This window comes from Crocuta crocuta, unplaced genomic scaffold (genome assembly GCF_008692635.1).
Source record: "Crocuta crocuta isolate KB4526 unplaced genomic scaffold, BGI_CrCroc_1.0 scaffold222, whole genome shotgun sequence".
NCBI lineage: Eukaryota > Metazoa > Chordata > Mammalia > Carnivora > Hyaenidae > Crocuta > Crocuta crocuta.
In genome coordinates, this window is record NW_027528806.1 from 2589623 (window position 1) to 2613270 (window position 23648).

The 23648-nt window shown below is 38.1% G+C and overlaps 2 protein-coding genes across 8 annotated transcripts in view; one reads left to right on the top strand and one right to left on the bottom strand.

Moving 5' to 3' along the window:
• Window positions 1-1359: 1359 nt before the first annotated feature.
• CUNH5orf22 (chromosome unknown C5orf22 homolog) lies at window positions 1360-22943 on the bottom strand. 2 transcript variants are annotated; one of them, XM_077755840.1, is made up of 9 exons: window positions 22776-22943; window positions 20957-21102; window positions 18609-18758; window positions 15199-15628; window positions 12863-12925; window positions 12500-12621; window positions 8644-8710; window positions 6731-6870; window positions 1360-3091 (listed from the first exon to the last, which is right to left on the bottom strand). In XM_077755840.1, the coding sequence occupies exons 1-9, from the start codon at window positions 22857-22859 to the stop codon at window positions 2959-2961; spliced, it is 1335 nt and encodes a 444-aa protein (XP_077611966.1). In that variant the 5' UTR covers window positions 22860-22943; the 3' UTR covers window positions 1360-2958. The 2 variants fall into 2 exon arrangements, with proteins under 2 accessions (XP_077611966.1, XP_077611967.1); XM_077755841.1 differs by lacking the exon at window positions 20957-21102 and having other exon boundaries at window positions 22776-22862.
• Window positions 22944-23172: 229 nt separating this feature from the next.
• DROSHA (drosha ribonuclease III) overlaps window positions 23173-23648 on the top strand; it is a 125881-nt gene continuing 125405 nt past the window's right edge. For 5 of the 6 annotated variants that reach the window (XM_077755843.1, XM_077755845.1, XM_077755847.1 and 2 more), the window contains exon 1: window positions 23173-23262. The gene's annotated coding sequence lies outside the window, so the exon portion shown is untranslated. The remainder of the gene's footprint in view (window positions 23263-23648) is intronic. The other variant, XM_077755844.1, reaches the window with a different exon arrangement.

A 23648-nucleotide genomic window follows, 5' to 3' on the forward strand; every position in this document is an offset into this window, starting at 1 on the left:
CCAGAAGGGCAGCTAGAGCTACAAAACCAGAGGCAGTGCAGGACCAGTTCGCTTACAAACAAGACAAGAGAGTGCTGTGACTCAGGACGATTAAGTAGAGTCTAATAATGAATATTTACACAGATGATCCTCACGTATCTTGGGCGTTTCTAAAAGATGTCCGACAGACTCCTTCAGTTTCATGCAAGTACTTTCTCTTAAGCTGTCTGGTGAATGAGATAATCTTGTAGTAACACATCTTAAAAAAATTTTTAAAAATTAAAAAAAAAAAGGAGCGCCTGGGTGACTCAGTTGTTTAAGCGTCCAACTGCGGCTCAGCTCATGATCTCACGGTTTGTAGGTTCAAGCCCCGCGTCGGGCTCTGTGCTGACAGCTCAGAGCCTGGAGCCTGCTTTGGATTCTGTCTCCCTCTCTCTGACTCTCCCCTGCTCATGCTATCTCTCTCTCTCTCTCTCTCAGAAATAAATAAAACATTAAAAAAAAAAACTACACATCACTGACTGTAAACTATTAGCAGTACAATGCATATATTGCTAGCAATCCAGGGCCACTACTGCTAAAACAAAATATTTGGAGATTATCATATGAAAGTGAATAATTTTGACTAAGCTCCTTGAGGACCTAGAACACTCAAAGATAAAGGTCTACAGAAAATATTTCTAAAGAAAAAGCAAAACTTTTCTTCCTCAATACAGAGAAATATATACTTGTTAATACCAAAGCTATGGTCAATGCTTACATTTAAGTCCATTTTTAAAAAATTGCCAAAACCTCATGCATCAGTGCTATGTGCATATAATCCAAAACCCTGTACTGTGGTATTCTTCATTGATACTTAGAACACAGATGAAGGATGTCTTTATAAACTAATTACCTTTTTAAAAATTTAATTTTTTTTTTAAATTTTAGAGAGAGAGAGAGAGTGAGCACATGTGAGCAGGGGAGAGGGGCAGACAGAGGGAATCTTAAATAGGCTCCACACTCAGCATGGATCCTGACTCAGGGCTGATCTCATGCATGACCCTAGGATCATGACCTGAGCCGAAATCAAGAGCCAGACACTCAACCAACTGAGCCACCCAGGTGTCCCTAAACTAAATACCTTATTTGAAATGCATAGTCATCTAATTTACCAACTTGGTGGTAGTCAACAGATAGGGACTGAATTTCATTCAAAGAGAATTACAGAGCATGAGAACTAAATCATCTGAGTGTTCCTAAAAAATAAATCGGTGCCCTTTTACTCCACCTGAATTAAAACGAGGATGAGTCACATCCACGTTCATGGGAATTGTAATGACTCCTGAAGCAGACTCTTAAGATCAGTGCTATGAACACACTGAGATCATACACAATTAATCAGTGCTACAGTTTGATTTTAATTTTTTTTAATTTTTGTTTTAAATCTTTAAAATCTCAAAACATACCTTTTTATTTCTTTTAGCACACAAAATAATTTACTCATAAAAGTAACATTCATTTACAGAACTCTAATAAAATTTTTTCAAAACTTAAAAATAAATAGCACTCTTTTGCAATTCTGATTTTACAGAGAAAACTTTTTGGCACATAATGTTCTATCAAAATAGAAAGCTGAATCACTTTGCTTTTCACAACAGAAATAGGCATTCACGCTATCAGCCTTGGGAAATTGGTGACAGGAAAAATTCTCAGGCAAGTAGCATCACTGGAAAAAATGGGATCTGGTGCCATCTACTGAGTGGCAGTGGTAATGTGACCTTGGGTATTAGCCACCAAGTTAGGAAACACTAAATTGTAGCTACAGGCAGCTGCACGTGTACACATGTGGTCAAGGCCTGAAAGTAACATGCAAAATGAAAACAACTGCTAAGTTAGGACTGAGGAATGGATGGGTGTTTTTCCCCCTTTAAATGCCATCCTACCTTTAAAAAAAAAAAGAAATCAGGTAGTGAAAAATAATTGCTGAACATAGGGAATACTGAAGAGGGGAAGACTTTGGTAAATTAAGCAAACGAAAAGTTCTATGATTCAGAGGGACTCAGGTAGGGTCTCTTCCTCATGGGGAGGCTGGTGGAAGGCAGTTATGTCTTTGGGTATTTACAGTAGGTCAGCATTAAGGATTTCTCTTTTTTTCTACTCTTTACATTAAAATCTGGTTTACTTGAAGAAATTACCAACCCAGACTGCCAATAAAGCAGCACCTGGGAACTATAATGACAGTCGATGCCAATACTGATCGTCTGGAGGCACCAAAAACCCTGAAGGGCTCTTCTAATTCGCAAAGAGGATTTTCGTTTTGTCGACTACTCAAGCAGACCTCCTCCATGCCAATAATGGGCGTGTGCCCAACAGCCGCGCCACAACCCTGGCAGTCTTGGAAAGGTAGGTTTCCGGCAACATTTTCATGGGCTAGCAAGTTTGTTTATTTTTTTTGGTAGTAGTTTTTGAGAATGTTACTTTCTCATCCTGCCAGGATGCCCTGAGTACTAAGAGGATGCCTAAGCATGCTTGTGGTTATTCCTTCATGATACTTGTAATCCATAATTTGTTTCCTAGCCATCCCCTAAGAGGGCAGGGGGCTTGTATGTCCTGTTCATTACCATATATCCGGCACTTAATTATGTTTGGCAGATGTAAATGCTCAATAAAGGTCAGCTGATTGAGTGAATAAATGAATTTTGTACAGTCCAACTGACCTAAGGGGAGAAAACAACCCACACAAAATGAGGAAGCCTATGATGGAAAGGAAGAAAAATAAGCAACAATTAATTGGGGAGAGGGAGGGTAGACCTGATGTCAGAAAATAATTGTCATCATTCAACAACTGATGAGATCTGTTTGAGATTCAAAATACCTGAAAGATTTTAACAAAGTTAATATAAAAACTAAGTTTTCTCTGGAAGACTCATTTACAGTAAGTTAATGAAAACCCTGTTATTACATCAAGATGTTATAGAAGCCTAGTGTTTTGTTGTTTCAAGAGGGAGAACACTCTGCTAAATATACCAGGTGAGTGTCTACAGCCCCATACAGGGAGTTCAGCACATTAAGGACTTTCTCTTGAATGGTGTCAACTTGCTCAGAAGGACAGTAATCATCCAGACTTGACCTGGAACCAAGAAGAGAAAGAAGAAGAAAAATAGATATAAATGAGATCATACTGTGCAGTGAGAAAAGTCTGCATGTGTTGACTTCAATATATAATAGACATGAAGGTATGCTGAATTTTGGAATAGTAATAGTTGGAAGCTAGTAAATACTCTATGTCGAGTACATGACACTACGTTCTTTAATATTCTCAGCAACTCTATGAAATAGGTACATTTACTATTCCTTTAAAGGAATCTGAACAGAAACATTAACCTGCATAGCTAGTAAGTGCTGGTGACGGGATTCAAAATAACACGGCATGCTTCAAAGCCTCAGTGCTTCATTATTAGACTGCTGTTTCCTGGAAGGAAGATACTAGAAATACTGGGGGTTAATATCTTAGTGAGTAGACATCTTTCCCATTATTTTAGTATGAGTATACTAGGGCTAGAAATTACACAGGTAGAGTCCTCCCAACTGATAACAGGTTTCTTCTGCAAACTATTTATTAACAATACAGTATACAGAATTATCCAGAATCAAATGTGGAGATGTGCTATTAGGATTAGTTTCCTAAATGGTATTAAGAAGAAAAGAGCAAAGTAGGATAAGGCAGAAATCTGTATTTTGAGGACTCTTTCTTCTAGAATCACCAACTACAACTTCAGTTACCAACCAGTTACAATGTCACTGACAATTATGGCCAGGTTAAGATCTGAAATTATTTGATCAGTGTCTCCTGGTTCTGGATGGGGGTGAAAAAAGCCATTTTAGGATTGGAAAGAGTAGCATAGAAATTTTCACAGAAGGAAATGGAAGGGTGTCTCAGTGGCTCAGTCTCTCAGTCAGTTAAGCGTCCAACTCTTGATTTCAGCTCAGATCAAGATCTCACGGTTGTGGGACTGAGCCCTGCATTGGGCTCTGCGCTGACAGCACACAGCCTGCTTGGAATTCTTTCTCTCCCTCTCTCTCTCCCTCTCCCCCACTCTTTCTCTCAAAATAAATACAAATTAAAAACAACTTAAAAAAGGGTGACTGGGTGGCTCGGTTGGTTAAGTGTCAAATTTTGGCTCAGGTCATGATCTCACAGCTCGTGAGTTCGAGTCCCGCATTGGGCTCTGTGCTGACAACTCAGAGCCTGGAGCCTGCTTGGGATCCTGTGTCTCCCTCTCTCTTTGCCCCTCCCCCACTCACGTTCTTTCTCTCTCTCTCTCTCAAAAATATATAAAAACATTAAAAAAACAAAAAAAAACTAAAAGAAGAAGAAGAAAATGGAATTAGTTATCTAGCTTAGTCCTTGTCACAAGTATTTTAGACCTAAAGACATAATCTGTAAGACTTCTGATAAACTCATTCCATTCTCTGGCAATCAGGTTATTTTTGAGACTAAATGTTAACATTTAACACACAATAAACGAGACAGAACAATTAAAATTATTAAATACTACCTAATACGTGGATAAAGACCTACTTCAAGAAAGAATTATATGTAAAAGTTTAATTTATAACCCTCAATGAATAAGTAGTTCGAAGCTTCTGAAAAGGTTTCTGGCTTCTTTAAAACACTGTTAGAGTGGTTCTTGATGGAAGCTACCCCCAAGAAGGAGTTTTGGAAATCTGCAGGTGCATTTCTGATTGTCACCATGACAACAGAAGGGCCAAGGCAAGAGAACAGGGCTGCAAGAATGCTTGCACCGTGCAGGACAGCCCTGCGATAGCAATGTGGATATGAATACTTGCCTGTGTCCTACGTCCTGTCCAAAGTTCATGGAGCACTCACATAAGTGAAAACCATTTTTAATTCTTTGAGCCTAGAATTTAATACTCTTTTACATATGAACAAAGTATTTTTTGAAAATGGATTAAATATAAACTAAATTTCCCAGGAATGCAACTACTCTGTATATTGAGGGAAGACTGGACTTTAAGTTCAGAATTTTACCAAGAGGTTGTTATGACCAGAAAAAACATGTCACATGGGGCACCTGGGTGACTCAGTCAGTTAAGCACCTGACTTTTGATTTAAGCTCAGGTCATGATCTCATAGTTCATGAGACTGAGCTTCACATCGGGCTCCATGCTCACAGTACAGAGCCTGCTTGAGATTCTGTCTCTTTCTCTCCCTCTCTCCCCCTCTCTCAAAACAAATAAATAAACTGGGAAAAAAAAAAAACTGGAAAAGAAAAACCCTGTCACTATGGCAGTGCTGTTTGGGTATTTGGCCAATACATCATGTGATTATGTGACTGCATTTGTAACTGTTACATTTAGAGACTCTTTGTAAAGATGCTAGTCTTGTGTGGCATTTTAATACATATTATTTTATCAGTTACTTTCATTTCTTTTATGACACTTTTGTGTGTACACATATATAAACATAGATTTAAATTATGTGTACAGGTATATTACTGCTATAGAAAAAATGTGTCTCTCCAAAATTCCTATGTTGAACCTAATCCTCAATGTCATCATATTTTGATTAGATCATGAAGATGGACTCATGAACAAAATTAGTGCTGTTATAAAAGAGACCCCAGAGAGCTCCTTCACAAAGTTTACAGGGAGAAGACAGCTATGAACCAGGAAGCAGGTCTTTACCACATTGAATCTGTTAGTAACTTTATCTCAGACCACCCAGCCTCCAGGACTGTAAGAAATGAATTTTTCTTATTTATGAGCCACCTGGTCTATGGTATTTTTGTTAATGTAGCCTGAATGAACTAAGACAATGATAACATCCAAATATTATGTATAGTATCTATATATATTTAAACTCTGTGTGTATGTATGTAGGTTAGGTCATCTATGAATTTCATTTCAGGATGGTGTAAAAGGATGTTACAAAATATTTGTCGTAAAATATATAAAAGTATTAACTTCATAGTTCCATACAAAACCAGCCCAAAGATGAACACGGAAAAGTTTCATTAAATTGTTGTAACTGTTCAGCACATTATTATGTTCAAAATTAAAACATGGCAGCAGCTAAATATTCATTTGCAGGACACAGAAATAGGAATTCCTGTGTTCATCTGAATAGTATCGCCAACTTCAAAGACAAGATAATAAGAACTGGAGGCTTTTTGCTAACCATCGCTAAGAGGAAAGAGAAACTACAACATCTGAATTTTGAGCTGAATAGGTAAAAAATTGGTTGGAATTACTGTATTAGTAATCAGTAGATTCATCTATGGAGACTACTAATTTCTTATGGCTGCTGTAACAAATTGCCAAGAACTTAGCAGCCTAAAGGAACACACAATTACTATCTTAGGGTTTTGTTGGAATCTAGAAGTCATAAAATAAAGAGGCTAGCAGTGCTGCATTCTTCTCTAGGTTCTAGGGGAGAATGTTTCTTTGAATTTCCAGCTTCTGGAGGCTGTCTGCAATCCTTAGCTTGCAGTCCTATTGTCCAGTCCTCTAAGCCAGCAGCCTAGCACCTTCCAATTTCTCAAATTCTGACCTCTTGTCCTCCTCTTAAAAGGACCACTGTGATCACAATGGCCCACTGGATAATCCAAGGCATTCTCATTTCAAGATCCTTGAGTGACCTAAGACTGCAAAGTCCCTTTTCCTATAGAAGGTAACATATCCACAGGTTCTGGAGATTAGGACACAAACATGTTTGGGGTACCACTATTCAGGCTACCACACTTACCTTGCAATTGTCACAAGAGTAGGTTTTGGTAAATTTTTCAGTAAATAATATACAGACTGAATAAGATACTCAATTTCTTGTTCTGTACTGATATGGTGAGGAAGTTCTGAATAATCACAGGTTAGACCAGCCTGGTGAACCTGAAAGTTAAGAAAATTAAGAAATACACTGTAAGGTTTTATTATTTTTAGAAACTTCTTTAACCATTAGAGGACTTGCTGATACATTTTTAAATAATGCTGTAGACTGGGATTGTTTTTTCCTTTACAACTTCTGTGTCATGGAAGTTACCCATTCTCTCAAGTTTTGGAAGAACTGGCCTGCATACCTGTTTGGGACTGACGCATTTAACTTTTTTAATTTTCTAATTATGTATTAATTCAGCTTCTGTCTTTACGTTGAGTCTGTTCTGATAATTTATAGTATTTAGGAAATTATTCATTTCACCTAGATTCTAAAAGCTAATATAAAATTGTATATAATATCCTGGCCTTACCTTTTCTTTCAACATATTATTTTATTTTTAAAATAAATGCATCTAGTCTATATTCAAAGTCGATATTCAAAGCTTTAAGAGGATATAAGAGAAAGTCTTCCTCTTGTCGCCAGTTTCTTACATATCCTTTATGTACAACCAAATAGTACTGGCATCCCTGTAGGTGATTTAAATATAAATGACTGGTGTTCCATTCTCACAGCACTAAACTGTGCCTGAAAGCTAGAAGTGGCTCAAGGCTAACATTTTATATCCTTTGCTTGAAGTTTTGAAAACTAGAACTCAAGTATGTCACTGTTTTGCCTACTGTATATAAGTGCAAATCATGGGAAAAAAAACCCATTAATCTGCTATTTTATTGGAGGCCCTGAATACACATCAAAAATTTAACTAGGAACAATTGATGTAGTAAAATGACATGAATGTTCCTTTTTACTGAATGGATCAAAACACTTAGTGTTCTAACCCTGCAGCTATAGGTGCATCATATTTAAATACATTATCTGCAACCAAGCCCATGCCATCCTTTCCGTCTTTCAACAATGTACACCCCCCCGAAACATTTGAAAATCCAGATGCAATATAATGATTATAGCCGACCTGTAGGAAGACACACTCAATAATATCATGTGAGCTCAAAGCATTTTTAAATCCTAAGTATCTTCTAACTCTATCATTTTTAATAACTGCCATTATAAAAGGCGGGGTTGGACTACTTCCAATTTAAGCAAAATATTATTTTGTTAGTATTTTTTATTCTTATAAACTTGGCATTAAATCAATACATAAACTTCAGTTCAAGTAAGGTGGTTTGACTGTATTCCACAACTAAATAAAACACTAGAGCAAAAACAATTTACTGGAAGTAAAAGCAGTGCAGGAGTACAAGAAGAAGACTTGCAGATTTTAGTTTTGGCACAAAATCTGAGAAAAGACACCTGAACTTCAAATGGGAAAATTTATGCTTCAAATTCTGCAACATGATATAAAAATTAGAGAAATTATCATTAAAAGTATCCACTTTTGCCACAACTTTCAGGTCACTGGTGGCAAACACAGTCAGTGGTACAGCTGATATGGCTGGGGGGCCCCTGCCACAGCACCTTCTTTTATCCTTCTGCTGGGTTTTTACAATCCGGAAAATTTTCAAAGGGAGGGAAGAAAGAAGGAGGAAGGGAGTGTAAAAATGAATAAATAAAGAAGGGACAACTTTAGAAAGCTTATTTTTTTGGAAAACTTTTCCAATGTTCTGGCTTCCAAAAGTTTGTATTTTTTCATTTCTTCCCATTTAAAAAAAAAAGAATTCATTTACACTTCTTTGGTACAAAATAAAAGCAAACCACTTAAATAAAAAGTACTTCTACTACCCAGAAAAATGCCTTTCTAAAGGGTCAGTTTTATACTTCAATATATTTACCATTTCATAGTCTGGTACTTCCATCCGTTTTTTCAAACTCTGTACAAGTGGAATTAGTGATTCCATTCTGGAAAAAAGCCACCCCTCAATTAAACATCATACCACCTCAACTAAAATTACAGAAGCAAATGATATGTTACACTTAAAATATACCTTTAACAATATATTTCACATTGAGAAATGAAAAATAACAATATTCAAATATCATCTTAAAATATTAAGACATAAATGTTCCCTGTTTTTTCTTACCGAAAAAAGCACAGATTGCGTTAAAGGTTGAAAACTAGCCCTCCAGAAACTGAGATTTTCCTCTTTTTTAAAAACAGAAGCTCCACTGTAATATAAAATTATTTTGACCAGTAAGAAAACTAAGTGCCTTCAGCACATGGTTTTGAAAAAGGATAGTAACCCAAAAGTTAAAAAAAAATTTAAAAACATATATACTGACATACACAATTACAACTGGAGAAGCATTTGGTATACTAACACTAGTGCCTTTAAGTCATTTAAATTTTAATTATTTATTTATAATATTTTAAACTTATTTTTGAGAGAGAGTGTGCACGCAAGCAAGCAGAGGAGGGGCAGAGAGAAATGGAAACAGAATCTGAAGCAGGCTCCAGGATGTCAATACAAAGCCTGACGCGGAGCTCGAACTCGTGAACCACAAGATCATGACCTGAGTGGAAGTCAATGCTCAACCTATTGAGCCACCCAGGTGCCAACTATTAAATTTAAATAGAACTCTTTGGAAGCCCTGATTAATTGATGTTTCTAGTATGGTTTGCTCCCAGTCAATATCTACTCAATGGCTAGGAGGGAAAAAAGAAAGAGAAAGGGGGGCATGGAGGCCTATCTATCCACTCATTCTGTTACTCTTTTATGAAAAAACTGTCTGGGCTTCTGGACCCTAATCATCTGCTTTCTTTACTTCTTGAGGAACAGTGAAGATTCCTTCATGCTGAGGGTCTGGCCCTTCAGGGGCATGGTAAGTTTGGGGAGATTCTTCTTGCTGTCTCATCCACTTTTCCCTTGTGCTATTCTATTTTCCCTGCATTCCAATCACAGTGTGGACTCATTTCTGTTGTAGTCTCGTTGTTTCTTCAAGTCTGTGACAGAACTCTCTACAGGTGATGAAGAGTTAACTGGGCATGCTCACCAGGCACAGTGGGTTTCAGTGAAAGGTGGCCCCACCTAGAGTTTAGATTCAGGACTCCAAGGTTGCCATGCTATTTTAAGTTGTAAACTTGGCTTGAGACATCACAAATTCACAATAGTAGGTATACTTTTCAATATTTCTAGGAAGAATCATGTCCTGTGAGTTATTTCTACATATCCCTCTTCCATCATAATTTTAAAAAGGAAGGAATCATTTTTTAAATGAGTACCCAATACTGAAGAAGAAAAGCATTACCTGATGTTAAAGTGCCTGGTCAATATTTATTGATGTGATGAATACAACTATGGTTTTTATTCATACTACTCTTTTCTTTAGAGATAATAAAGTTTTATAATATTTATATTTCAGAGAGGTTTCTCAATATTTTTTTAAACAAAATTACACTGAATATTTTGAATAGGTAATACATATATGTAGCAAAAGATGTTTCTCTCTCAGAATTTCATCTATTAGCCATACAATTCCTCTCCCCAAAGGCAAACTCTATTCCAGTTTCTTCTGTATTCTTGTAGATATCTGATGAATTGTTTCTGATAACAATGACAATAAGTCTTAGTGGCCCAAAGAACTATGATTCTAACTTTCTAATTTATGTTGGTGTCTTAAGACTGATTTCCTTTTTTTAAAAAAATTTTTTTAAATGTTTTATTTATTTCTGAGAGAGAGAGAGACAGTGTGAGCAGGGAAGGGTCAGAGAGAGAGGGAGACACAGAATCTGAAACAGGCTCCAGGCTCTGAGCTAGCTGTCAGCACAGAGCCTGACGCGGGACTTGAACCCACAAACCGTGAGATCATGACCTGAGCTGAAGTCGGGCGCTTAACTGACTGAGCCACCCAGGCGTCCCATGACTGATTTCTTATATTTAGTCTGTGGAGAACAATCTGTTTGTGGGAGATCAATTTGAAAATAAGCTAGTTCTGGTCTTCCTATGCTCATGGGACAAAAAAGTTGATGTCTGATGGTTCCATTTTAGTTTTCGGGCTTTTTGTTGAGTTAATATGATTTAAAGAATTATTTCAAAGATTCAACATCACTAATCATCAGGGAAATGCAAACCAAAACCACAGTAAGAAATTACCTCACATTAATCAGAATTGCTAGTATCAAATAACAAGAAAGAACAAGTGCTGGTGAGGATGTAAACTGGTGAAGCCACTACGGAAAACAGTATGGAGGCTCCTCAAAAAATTAAAAGCAGAAATACCACATGATCCAGTAATTCCACTCCTTGTTATTTATCCAAAGAAAACAGAAACACAAATTCAAAGATATATCCACTCCTATCTTTACTGCAGTATTATTTGTAATAGTCAAGCAACCCAAGTGTCCATCAATAGACAAATGAATAAAGAGAATGTAAGGCAGATACATGCATATATACATATCTATATACATAATGGAATATTACCCAGATATAAAAAAGAATGAAATCTTGACATTTATGACAACATGGATGAACCTAGAGAGTATCATGCTCAGTGAAATAAGTCTGATTTCACTTGTATATGAAATCTAAAAAGCAGAACAAATGAACAAACAAACAAAAACAGACTCATAAATACAGAGAACCAGTGGCTGCTAGAGGGGGTAGGGAGATAGGTGAAATAGGTGAAGGGGACTAAGGGGTCCAAATTTCCAGTTATAAAATAAGTCACAGGAATAAAAACTAAAGCATAGGGAATATAGTCAATGATATAATAACATTGCATAGTGACAGGTGGTAACCACATTTATTGTGGTGAGCACTGTAGAATATATTGAATTGTTGATTCATTATGTTGTACACTTGGGACTAATATAATATTGTATGTCAACTACACTTCACTAGAAAAAAAATAGAATTACTTCCAAGAAAACTACGCTATTTATGGCAACATTCTTTCAAACTTGATTTTAATACTAAAGGCACTCTTCACCCCACCCTGTAAACTGATAGATGATCTTGCAAAAAGAACTTTCTCTTCATGTTTTCAAGGTAATGTTAATGCCGAGACAATTGGCCACATAGATGACCTGATGAAGAGTCCAGCTTTCAAACACTGCTCCTTCATATGATGGGCAGCTTGACCTTCTACTCATATTGGGTTATCCTTAAAAGGAAGCAAGTGTTCAATTTTAATTTACCAATCTAGTAATTTACTTTTTTATTGATAGGTTAATTTTTTTTCTTATTCTCCTTTGACTGGGGGCTGTCTTACTAATCTTTAATCTTCTATAAGACCCAGCACCACATCTTATATATAATAGGGGCAGCTACTGCACAGTGATTAAAAGCATACCCGTTTACTATGGGACTCTGAGCAGCTCTGTTTCTTAGTTTCCTCACCTATAAAATGAACATAAAGTCTTAAGATTGTTATAAGGAATAAATGAGATAAATGCAAGGAAAAATCTTACAATTGGGCACATAGACAATACATGGCAAAGGCTAACTATTGCTAGTAAATTTATGTTGGCATTTTTTTTAAGATTTTATTTTTAAGTAAGTACTACACCCAACATAGGGCTTGAACTCACAACCCTGAGACCAAGCATCACAAGCTCTACCAACTGAGCTAGCCAGTGCCCCTGTGTTGGCATTTAATATTAACTTTTAAAAAGGAATTTATCTAACAAACTTAACAATATATCTAGGACTAAAATAAAGTTGGGGAAAAAATGTTTCAAGATCTTACCCAGGGTTTGAAGCCCATTTCTGTACAGTTTCTTCATCATCACCATCACACAAATCAGCAAAAGCAGCTTCTAAATCTTCTAATTGGTGAATTCGAGTATCAACACAATCTACCAAATCTTCCTTTAAACACATTGAAAAGGCAACATTATAATTGTTCTTTGAAAAAATAAGTGAAATCCCATTGCAATGAAAATATCTGTTTAATTAGTTAAAACCATAACTTGTAAGTACTAACCCATGGGTTAGTTTTATGGGTTTACCCAACACACAAAGATTTTGGTTAGATGTCTGCGAGCACTCTAATGGGCTATATTATTAGATACATAATAGACAAAACTGAAAAGAAACAAATGAAGGATACCTCTGTCAGGTTGGTATCAGGCTTTTTAAATTGGTATAGCTCTTGTAAGATTTTGTATTCTTCCTGAAAAACAAAACAAAAATCCACATAGTAGGAAAAAAACCCTAATTTTTTTCAATGATATTCTTCAAGTAAACAATAGCTGTGATATTAGAAAAATATCTTAGATAATCACTTAAAAATCAGTCTGTATAGTTCAGATGTCATTGTAAACACAGTCCTTTCTTCAGGGTACTCCATACTGACAAGAATGTACGAAAATTAGCTATGGAAAAGACTGGATATGAAAGAAGATTTTTAATAATATTCTACTCCATAAATGGGTACATCCTAGGATCTAAACAGATTTTCGCTATTTATAGGAAATATACATGTCCTGAATAACAAAATAACTATGTTCACTTTGCAGCCCTTTCCTTAGCCACAAAAGAGAACTCTGAGACTCAAAGGTGATAGGGGAGGCAGACACCTTCTAAGCACTGACTTTGCAGGAGAATGTCTCCCTTCATTCAGCACACTTAATAGCCCCAGTATAGGTGGGTATATTTGGCCCCCAAATCACACTTAGGAATATTGTTGGGAAGATGCTATATATATGCAAGAGCTGAAGTTCACGAAGCACAACGTTGTGCTTTCATTGTAATAATCCTGTGAGTTGGGTGTGATTATCTTGATTTTATACTTAAACTGAGGGTCAGAAAGGTTAAGTAACTTTCCCAAGATCATACAGCCAATAAGCAGAAGAAACAAATAGAATTTAACTTGTTATGGACTTATTCACATGTTCCTTAAAAATGGTAAACAACTGACTTTCTTAACTACGTTAAAAAAATGTCTATTAAATTATAAAGTATACTACAAGCTCTTTTCCACGTTCCATAGTACCAAAGGATATAAAAATACAAAAATCTCCACTACCCAGGTTTCCTCATAGCCCTGCCATTAAGTTCCTTATGTAACTGTTTAGACATTTTCATGAAAAATATTTGATGAGTATATTTGTAAAATAAATTCCTAAAGTTAGTTTCTTCAGCTTCCAGACGTGCCTATTCAAGTTTCCTAACCAGCTCTAAGGTCATTTCGTAATTCTAAGAACTTGTGGTTATAGCCACTGGGTCCACGTACAACAGCAGAAAGACACAGCAAATTTTCTCCCTTATTTACAAGCTGGGAAAATACTCTAGGTCCCCCATTCTTGTTCCATATTACACTCAATCCTCAAATCTTACCTATTTTTAATCATTACCTACTTACTTAGAGGTCTTTGATAACTTAGATAAACCACCATGGCTTCTGATACATACATATTATGACTGTAAAATACAACATCGTTGTTATAATCACACACTGAATTTTGGTGGAAAAACGACCATTGATCTGAATCTCCAAAATAGGCCTGAACAACCTCCCAAATGTTGACGCAAGCAGTTGTGCCCATAAAATGCACCTAGGAATGCTCATTTGGATGAACTTATTGGTTTCTTTAAAAAATTTTTTTAAATTAATATTTACTTATTTTTGAGAGAGAGAGTGTGAGCAGTGCAGGAACAGAGAGGGGGACACAGAATCCAAAGCAGGCTTCAGGGTCTGACCTGTTAGCACAGAGCCTGACATAGGGTTCGAATTTACAAACCATGAGATAATGACCTGAGCTGAAGTCTGATGCTTAACTGATTGAGCCACCCAGGCGCCCCTGAATTTACCGGTTTCTTAAATACCTAGTTCTATCTCAGATCTGTGCATACTAATATTGTCTGGTGATTTGCATTTAAGATCTGATGGGGTACTCTATGGATTAGAGGCCTGAATCATTAGCCACAAGTAGTACATGTGTAATCACGCACCTCATTGTTTAGTGAAAAATCTGTCACATAGGGCTTTACATACATAGAATATCTCTGGAAAGATACACCAAGAAGCTGGCCATGTTTGTTTCTGAGGTAAGAAACTAAGGAAATGGGGATAGGGTGAGAGAGTGACGATCTTTAATGTATATAAACTACCGGACTTTAGGTTTTTCAACTACCCATGTACATATTACCTCAATAAACATAAAATAAATACTAGCTAGAGCAGGGATTTGCAACCCACAGCCCACAGCCTGTTTTTGCATGGTCTTCAATTTAAGAAAGGTAGATACAAACTTAAATTTTAAAAAAGGTGTGGATGATTTAAAAAGGTATAATAACAGCAAAGAAGAATGTGTGATAGAGACCATATGGGCCCCCAATAAAGTAATTAATACCTGGTTGTTTGTAGGAAGTTTGCTGAGCCTTGATCTAGTGAAACGCCATACAATTCTCAAGATCTACATTTTTAAAATATCACATATTTACCTGAGTGAACATTTCTTTGAAGGGATTCTTGACTGAAAAAAAATCCAAGTCAATATCTAAAACAAATGCATCCCCTTTCTTCAGAATTTCCAGAATTTCCCCAGTGCTGACTGTAGTCTGGCATTCTTGGCTTTCAGAAAAGCATGGATATGACTGCTCTAGACAAGTCTGGCTCCTTTGCTGTGTCACTGTGTCCTTTTCCAGTCCTTCTGAATAAGAGTCACAGTTAGTAGAGGCAGTGTTTTCCGCATCTTCCAGTGCTAGCTTTGGCTTCTTAGCAGAAGACACTGCATCATTTTCTTCTTGTTTGTTACAGAGTTTGTAAGGTTTTACCATAATCACATCCAATTGCAAAGGTTTTTGGTTCTCTAGCTGGTCTTCAGTTACATAAAGACCATCACTTAGAAAGTAATGATCTGTACTTGTAACCCTGGATTAGAGGAAAAAACTATTTTAAAGACAAATGGATAAATTAGCTGTCATTTCATATAGTATTTCCAAAGCACTCAGTAACATAACAAAGAACATATTTAACAAAAACTGAGAACTATCTCTACGTTTGAATTCCTGTTCTTTTGCAAAAATTGCATTCCCCAAATTTTTAGCTGGGCACATGACTGCCCAAAGTAAAGACTGGAAAGTAAAGATTTCATAATCTACCTTGCAGCTAGGTATGGCCATTTGACTGGCCTAAGGCTGTGAATGGAAGAGAAGTGTATAAAACATTGCTCTCCTCTCTTCGCTGACTGGTATATGAACATGGAAGTGGCAAGCCCACCTTGGACTATGAGGACAAAGGCAATACTCTACAAATGAAGCAAGAAGATAAAAGGAACTAGAGTTTCTGAGCCAGTAAACTGCCACATATGCCCTAGATTGCATGTGGTAAACTCTAATATGAGAAAGAAAAAGGGGCGCCTGAGTGGCTCAGTCGGTTAAGCATCCAACTTCGGCTCAGGTCATGATCTCACAGTTCATGAGTTCAAGCCCTGTGTCAGGCTCTGTGCTGACAGCTCAGAGCCTGAAGCCTGCTCGGGATTCTGTCTCCCTCTCTTTTTCTGCCCTTCCTCCAATCATGCTCTGTCTCTCTGCCTCTCAAAAATAAATACATGTTAAAAAAAAAAAAAAAAGAAAGAAATGCTCTTCTTTAAGCTAGTGTGTATTTTTTTAAGTTTTAAAAAATATTTATTTTTACGATGCTCAGCATCCCTCCTCATCAGGGAAATACAAATCAAAACCACACTGAGATACCACCTCACACCAGTCAGAGTGGCTAAAATGAGCAAATCAGAGAACTCGAGATGCTGGCGAGGATGTGGANTATTTTTGAGAGAGAGAGAGAGACAAGAGTGTGAGCGAGGAAGGGGCAGAGAGAGAGAGAAACAGAATCTGAAGCAGGGTCCAAGCTCTGAGCTGTCAGTACAGAGTCCTGATGCAGGGCTTGAACTCATGAACTGTGAGATCATGACCTGTGCTGAAGAATGCTTAACCAACTGAGCCACCCAGGGGTCCCTTTAAGCTAGTGTTTTGGATCTCATACCAGCTGAAACTTTACCCAAATAATCACTTAATAGAAAAATTGCATCTGGAAAGAATTTCGCTTAACAGAAGCTCCCTCTGATGTGTTTCAAAGCTTTGTCAAATTTTATATAACCAAAATATTTTAATATGAAAAGCAACTTAAAAATCTTATACATATGCAGAATGCATTTTATAAGTTACAGATTTCTAATTTTAGAATACTTAGTAAGTTCTTAGCTTTTCAACTATTTTATGCCTTGGCAAGTACTTTGAAAAGCAAAACTAAATGCTTCCTCTGAAGGCAGGCTCTCTCCAACTAAAATAAAGGTTAATATTTTTTTCTACTCCCCTTTCTCCAAGTATATAGCCTTAAACTTAAAAAGGTGTTAATTTTCCAAAATAAGATTAATGACATAATAAAGCTAATATCCAGGCTTATTATAAATTGTATCATCCTAAGACAGACAAAGGCTGTATCATCCAAACTAAATTTTCATTCTTTAATAAAGGACCCTTCACTTTGTTCATGTCTATATAAACACACATTTTTGCATACCTGTATGTTTCTCTTCTGTAAATTATTATTTACAGAATTAAGTAACACCACCAGATAATCAATTCCTAATATTGTTATTTTACATGGGAGTTTGAAATGTCTGTTTCAGATTACTCAAAATTATTTGATTTTGCAGAAACCTGTTACAGGTCAAATTGGGCCTACTCATTGAAGTACTCGATAAAGGCACTACCATTCTTTCACATGTACCAGTATTATACATAGTGTTTATTCCATGTGGAGCCCTCTTTATTTAGTATTATGTCCTCAATAAATATAACTTTCATTTACACACAACAAAGTTATTTGTGTAATTGATAAAAATATACAACAAAAGTTAACTATATTGTTAAGGATAAATCAGAAATAAAATCATTTTTAATGAGAAACACTGTATTTCATTTTCAATGTACTACCATTTTATCCCACTGTCATTTGTCTTCTAGTTAGTTATGGTTTCACTGCTTAAAACATTCATCTCATCATGAGAGAAAGTAGAAAGTCAAGAACATGTTAATATTTATAAAGATAATTACAGTATTGCAATATACATAAAACATTGATTAAACAGCTTATACAACAAACATAGATGCACATGTAACTCAAGTCAAAGAAGGCTGTAATTTAATTTAAATTAATTATCTAAAGCTAGCCATAATACTACAATTAAAAAACTCCACATCTACTTTTTAGCTATCGGATTTACAAAAAAAAAAAAAACCCAAAATGAGACAACTTTGCTTTTCCACTGCTAATTGTTAAATTCAGCAGACAAGTTATATTGTAAGGAAATAGCAAAATGTATAATTAAATACATAAATGTATAAGTTACTTCAATGATTTAATGGAATTAGTCATCAATGTAGCCAGAATTCCAGAAGATGGAGTTCATATTATTCAAAACCAACTTGACTAGCAACAAAATATAAATAACATGTGAGGAAGGCCCAGAGACTAGAGAACTTGGTTACTGGTGTTTTGAGAACTCTTTAAGTAGCTGAGGGTTAATCTGACCCTAACTGTATGTAGAGAACTTACGTGTTATTATGGGATTTCAAAGTAAGATAAAATAATTCATTCTCCTGGCTCAGTCGGTTAAGCATCTGACTTCCGGTCGGGTCATGATCTCACGGTTCATGGGTTCGAGCCCCGCATTGGGCTCTGTGCTGACAGCTAGCTCAGAACCTGGAGTCTGTTTCGAATTCTGTGTCTCCCTCTCTCTCTCACCCTCCCCTGTTCATGCTGTCTCTCTCAGAAATACATAAAACATTAAAAAGAAAATTAAAAAAAAAGAATTCATTCTACTCCATACTCATAAATATGACAAAATTACCTGATTGTTGTGGTAGAAGTGTCTCTGCCTACTAAAAAGTGATGTTTGCCCTCTCTGATTTGCTGAGCCCACGTGGGATGAAGCCACAGAATATGGGAAAAATGGCCAGCATAAACTGCAGGCATAATCCAATTCTCAATACTTAATTCTCTGGAAAAGAAACAGAAAGCATGAAGACTACTAGTGAGTGTTTTTTTCCAAACATAATTTCACCCAGAACAAGATTTTAACAATTTTCCTAATGACATCAAGGGCTCATTTCCCTTTTTCATTGTACAGACATTGGCACTAATGGTACAAAGCAATGGTGGGTTGATGTCCTGAGATTAATCAAGGCAACAGCATCAACTCTACTTGTAGTCACTGTATTCTTCACTACCAAGCACCACTGGCCCCTCCCAAAGCCAGTTCCATGTAAAAAAATCAATCAATAAATAAAAAGCCAGTTTACTAAATCTTGATCCTGAGTATACATTTTAAATATTCTGCGCAGCAAAATGAGACATGCACAAAAAGTATTTCTGCTACATACTTTGAGGTACTATGGTTGTTTGAAGGAAAAGTGCTTGTGACTGAACTGAAAACTGAACACCATTTTTCCTGAAAGATTGATCAACATACAATGGTTATTCTGACTTGCAAGTGAATTGTTGGATTCTACATTCCAACTGAGTTTTAAGAACCACTACTTGTCAAGTTTTGGTATGGTACTGAATATTCATAATTATCTGAAAAAGGTATGAAAATACTCTTCCTAAATTTTCCTCATATACTTCCACCAAAACAATATATGGCTACAGACTGAATGCAGAAGGAGATATGAAAACTAGGTGTTTCCTATAAAGACAAATATTAAAGAGATGTGCAAAAAGCTTAAACATTGTTACTCTTCTCCCCAGATACTTTGCTTTAGAAAATATATTTTTCATAAAAATATCATATGTATGCTAACACATACAGGTCTATTAATTTGAAATGAATTATTATTTTAAACATTTCTCAGTTTTAATTTCAAATACGGTAAATGTCAATAGATATAGCCCACACTTAGAAGAAAGCTCAGTAGTTTTTAGGAGTATACAGGAATACTGAGACTAAAAAGTTTAAGAATTGTTATTCTACAACTAACTGTACAGTCTGCATACTTATTTCATAATTCTTTTCAATTTCTAAAATATGATACCTCTAAATACAAAAGACAGTAACAGCTATGGTGGAGTTACCACATTTCTTTAGAAATTAGTGATCTAATGAGGTTCTGGAAAAAGTCAACTGAAAGAAATGTAGTAGGTTAAAATTAATTCATGTAAACATCTATCTTTTAATTTTATATTACAAGGAAAAATTACCTTAATTTTTTATATGGTATGAGTAGGCTACATTCTAACAAAATGCGTACATAAACACTGGCAGAATTTCCGAAAACTTTATTACTGAAGAAAGGCTTATAAGTCAATGTTTATAGATGGATTATTCCTTCCTGGGGAACATGGCACAAATTGGGAGGCTGCAAGGACTCAATACTGGAAGGAAGGATATACAAATTAAAGTTGTGTTGCCTATACAGTTTAAGTTTAAAACGTGTTTAAGACACATTTTCTTGTGCCTTAGTATCCAGACTTTGTAAGGGGAAAGAGAATTGGCTCAGATAACATCTAGTCTCTTCTACTTCTAACATTGGCTAGGTCACCTGTTTTTGTTTCTTTTCTAATCAAATTTTATTTTTTTTAATGTTTATTTTGAGAGAGAGACAGAGAACATGAGCGGAAAAGAGAGAGAGAGACATAGAACCCAGAGCAGGCTCTAGGCTCTTAGCTATTAGTACAAAGTGATGAGGAGCTTGAACTCACAAACTGGGAGATCCTGACCTGTGCCGAAATGGTATGCTTAATGGACTAAGCCACCCAGGCACCCTTAGGCCACCTATTTTTGTAAATAAAGGTTTTTTGGAACATAACATTGCCACACTCACTTGTTACATGGTATTCGTGGTTGCTTTCATACTACAAAGGCAGAGAGAAGTAGTTGCAACACAGACCATATGGCCAAGAAGCCTAAAATATTTACTATCTGGCTCTTTAAGAAAAAGTCAACATTTGCTGTAAATAAAATAAAAAATGCAAACAAAACAGAAACAAAACACATGAGCTTAGCAAAGGCTATGTCCCTTAGTTGTTTATCATATCTGCAAATTGTATATGAAGCACATAAAAGATCACTAACAGGGGTGCTTGGCTGGCTGTTGGTGGAGCATGCAACTCTTGATCTCAAGCTCTTGAGTTCGAGCCCCACATCAAGGGCAGTTTACTTAAAAAAAAAAAAATTATTAAGAAAAATCACATTATTACCCGAAAAGTGTTTCCTTGTCAAACACAGTGTCAGCTGGCATATTCACAGGAATAAGGAGGTCTGGATGTGAATCAAAATGCACAAAACTTATATTACTGGCAGGAAGATGCTTTGAGCCAATGGCACGGTATATGTAGGGCAGAACCTGTAAAAACACACGCGCACATTCAGAACTGGCACCGAAATCATAAGCTTACACTCAGCTGCAGACTAAAGAATAATGGTAGCCACAACTGCACATAATCGGAAGCACCCCGAATCGCTGAAAAGTAGGCAAACATAAAATGTGTTCATCATAGGGGTCTTTAGATGACGTTCTCAAGCTTCATTTTTTTTTCCTCCGAAGTTCCAGGTTGCACCTCCAAGGGCCTTAATGGGCATCTCTTGCTGCCATGTTGCCCCAACACACGCTCAAAAGATAACGTGGGTAGGGGCACCTGGGTGGCTCAGTCGGTTAAGCGTCTGACTTCGGCTCAGATCAGGATCTCAAGGTTCGTGGGTTCGAGCCCTGCATTGAGCTCTGTGCTGACAGCTCAGAGCCTGGAGCCTGCTTCGGATTCTGTGTCTCCCTCTCTCTCTGACCCTCCCCCGCTCATGCTGTCTCTCTCTCTTTCTCTCAAAAATAAAATATAAAAAAAAAAAAGATAACGTGGGTAAATAGACAGACTGGTTCTCAGGAAAAAACTGGTCATTAGTACACATTCTGGCATTAAGGATGTGTCCCGGCTACCCTGGGTCTCCCGGCCTTTCCCACACCTTAGTACGGCGGAGCTGGGCTAGGCGGTGTGTCAGGCTCTTGTCCCCTTACAATCTCTGTGCTTCTAGACTTAATACTAAATTGGAAAGCACCGCTTAACCCAGGCTTGTGCTTTCTCCCAGGTCCTGGGAAACCCAACTTCCTTCCTCTCCTCTTAACTTCCTTCATCTACAAATCCGGAACCTACTCCCTCCCTCTTTCGTATCCAGACAACCCCAAAGGCCTTAGATCCATGGGCCTCCCTCATAGGCTTCCCGAAGACTAGATAAAAGCACCGTTTTAGCTACTCCAAAGTAGCACTGCCATAAATTTGGAAAATACCTTCAGTATTTACAAACGCAGGGCTGTGTTAGAGGACTTCTAAGGAATCTTTTTAATGTTTATTTTTGAGAGAAAGAGAGAGCGAGAAAACGAGAGACAGAACGCAAGCGAGGGAGGGGCAGAGAAAGCGAGACCCGGAATCCGACGCAGGCTCCAGGCTCCGCGCTGCCAGCACAGAACCCCGGGCGGGCTTGGACCCCGAGATCGGGACCTGAGCAGAAGTCGGATGCGTAACCGACTGCCCCCTACCCCCACCCCGGCACACCTGCATTAAAGGATTTACGTACACACTAGGCACACAATAATACCAGCGGCCCTAAGGGGCTGATAGTCCCATTTCACAGATGACAGCCCACATTCTTTGCAAAAACCTTCCCACCTACGCGGCAGGGCTGTGTTGGAGCCGCCAGGGAGAGCTGGAAGCCTGCGTTAACAAGCAGGTTAAGGACACGGGACTCTGCAGTCAGAATGCGGAGGTTCGAATCCCGACGCCACCAGATGTTGGTTGCGGGATTCTGGGCAAACTGCAAGGGTTAAATGAGTTGCCCGACGCGTAGCAAGCAAACCATAAACATCAGCGCCTATTCCTCCCAGGTAGTCGCTTCGGTGTTTTTCCCCACGGCAATGGAACTCGCGCGGGTAAACAAATTCTGATGAATTCTGGCCTTCGAGGCCGAGGCTCTGGAGCCTCCCGGGCCCTCACGCGATTCTGCCTCAGGACCCAGCCTTCGCCGGCTCACCTCCTGGTGATCCTCCACGACCCACACTGGGAGTTTGGGGTAGCGCCGGAGGCGAGCGCGCTCTCCCACAGAGTGTGCACTCATGGCTTCCTCGCCCGGCAGCGTCCCGAGGCGCAGCAGCGGCGAGCCTAGGACTCCGGAAAGCCGGGGCTGCAGCCTCACAGGCCCTCCCCGGTGGAAGCGCGCGCTCACCCGGTTGTGGTTCCTCATTGGAAGATGTAGAGGGGAAGGGGGCGGGCGCCAGGGAGCTCTACGAAGGCGATTGGCTTAGGTGTCCATTGCTCTGGTTGACGCACCAATCACTGCGCCCAAGGCGCTGTGGCCGGCCCACAAGCTTTCTCTGTAGCGGTCCAGCTTTCTCCGGTTTGCTTTTTAATTTCCTCGGTTTCCTGTTCCGGAGGCGCGCGAGGCGCCACACTCCCGGCGCCTGTAGAATAATCCTGGCTTTGCTTTGACGGCAGCCTCGCGGCCCGAGAGCCTTTTGTAGGTAAAAGGGGCAACTTGTGGGTGTTGGAAGAGGGAGCGTTTCCGAGTGTCCGGGTTTAAATGGGGCTGGAGCCCGGGGCTGGGGCGAGAGGCGCCTTTGAGTTACGGTCGGGCAGCCCCTCTTCAGATCTGCGGCTAAGGGCAAAAAAAGCGACCCTAGGCCCGAATCCCGCAAATAAGTAGAAATGAAAAATGAGACGTTTCATTCATTTGTGGAACGCAGGCGGTGGTCCAGGCCTGGGGCCGCCGGGGTGTCGGAGTGCAGCGAGACCGTGAGCCCCGCGCTTGCCTCGTGTGGCTCACAGTCTGGCGGGAGATGCAAAGAGGGAAAACCGCAACTGCAGATCAGCTGGACGAATGTGACCGGCCTGCAGATGCAATAGGGGA